The sequence below is a fragment of the Arachis ipaensis genome, unplaced genomic scaffold, assembly GCF_000816755.2.
Source record: "Arachis ipaensis cultivar K30076 unplaced genomic scaffold, Araip1.1 Aipa1107, whole genome shotgun sequence".
Lineage (NCBI taxonomy): Eukaryota > Viridiplantae > Streptophyta > Magnoliopsida > Fabales > Fabaceae > Arachis > Arachis ipaensis.
In genome coordinates, this window is record NW_015496171.1 from 12,948 (window position 1) to 13,848 (window position 901).

Genomic DNA, 901 nt, shown 5'->3' on the forward strand with positions numbered 1-901 from the left:
TTCATATTTTTTTTAAATTTTATAGATATTTAATTATTTTTGCTAAAATATAACTAGATATTTCTTTTGTTAAGTATTCGGATGTTTTTTTTCATATTAAATGAATATTTTTTTATAATTTTGTAATTGTGTAGTTTGCAGTCTCTTTAATCATCAAAACAGCACCTAATATCCCAAAACGCAGAAAACAACGTCTGCAACAAACCCCTAATTACAAACATGTATGTTAAATACAAAATAAAAACTCCATCATCCACCATCCTTCTCACTAACATTATAGCACCATCCACCTTTGAATCCATTCACTTCCCTCCCCACCTTGCTTACCACCCCAACGATCTCGTGCCCCGGAACAACCGGGTACCTAGTGATTCCCCATTCATTTTTGACGTAGTGAATGTCCGTGTGGCAAATCCCGCAGTACAAGATCTCTATGCTCACGTCATTAACACCGTTCTCCCTGCAAACAAACTAACTAAGCTACAAATCCAAATACATTCAAAGTATGTATTAAATATGTATATACCTTCTTTTGAAAGTGTAGGGGGTTATGTTGCCAGAAGAATCATGAGCAGCCCATCCAAAAACGGTTTGTGTGTGATTGGGTGTGGTCTCAGCCATGATCCAAGAATGAATTCCTGATCTACTTGTTTCTACTTTCTACTGATGATGTGGATTGGGTGTGGTCTCAGCCATGATCCAAGAATGAATTCCTGATCTACTTGTTTCTACTTTCTACTGATGATGTGGAGCAGCATTGGTGAGAGAAAAAAGTGTGTGTGATTGTTAGAGGTGGGTAGGTTAATGTGAGAGAGAAGACGAAGGCTTTTATAGGTTTTAATTAGGTTTACTTAATTAATTTTAAATTTTTTAAATTTTGAATTTAAAAAATTTAAAATTA

General features: G+C 34.7%; 1 protein-coding gene across 1 annotated transcript; it reads right to left on the reverse strand.

Annotated features, from left to right (window-relative positions):
* Positions 1 to 234: 234 nt before the first annotated feature.
* LOC110268612 (probable cinnamyl alcohol dehydrogenase 6) lies at positions 235 to 667 on the reverse strand. Its single transcript, XM_021115116.1, has 2 exons — positions 527 to 667; positions 235 to 460 (listed from the first exon to the last, which is right to left on the reverse strand). Exons 1-2 carry the CDS (start codon positions 619 to 621, stop codon positions 250 to 252), a joined length of 306 nt encoding a protein of 101 aa, XP_020970775.1. The 5' UTR covers positions 622 to 667; the 3' UTR covers positions 235 to 249.
* Between the last annotated feature and the right edge of the window lie 234 nt (positions 668 to 901).

What these genes read in the sequence shown, in the direction of transcription:
- LOC110268612 (XM_021115116.1), bottom strand. Translation starts at nt 621, where the DNA reads ATGGCTGAGACCACACCCAATCACACACAAACCGTTTTTGGATGGGCT. An exon ending in CCCTACACTTTCAAAAGAAG is followed by an intron (nt 461 to 526) that starts GTATATACATAT and finishes GTTTGTTTGCAG; the next exon opens with GGAGAACGGTGTTAATGACG.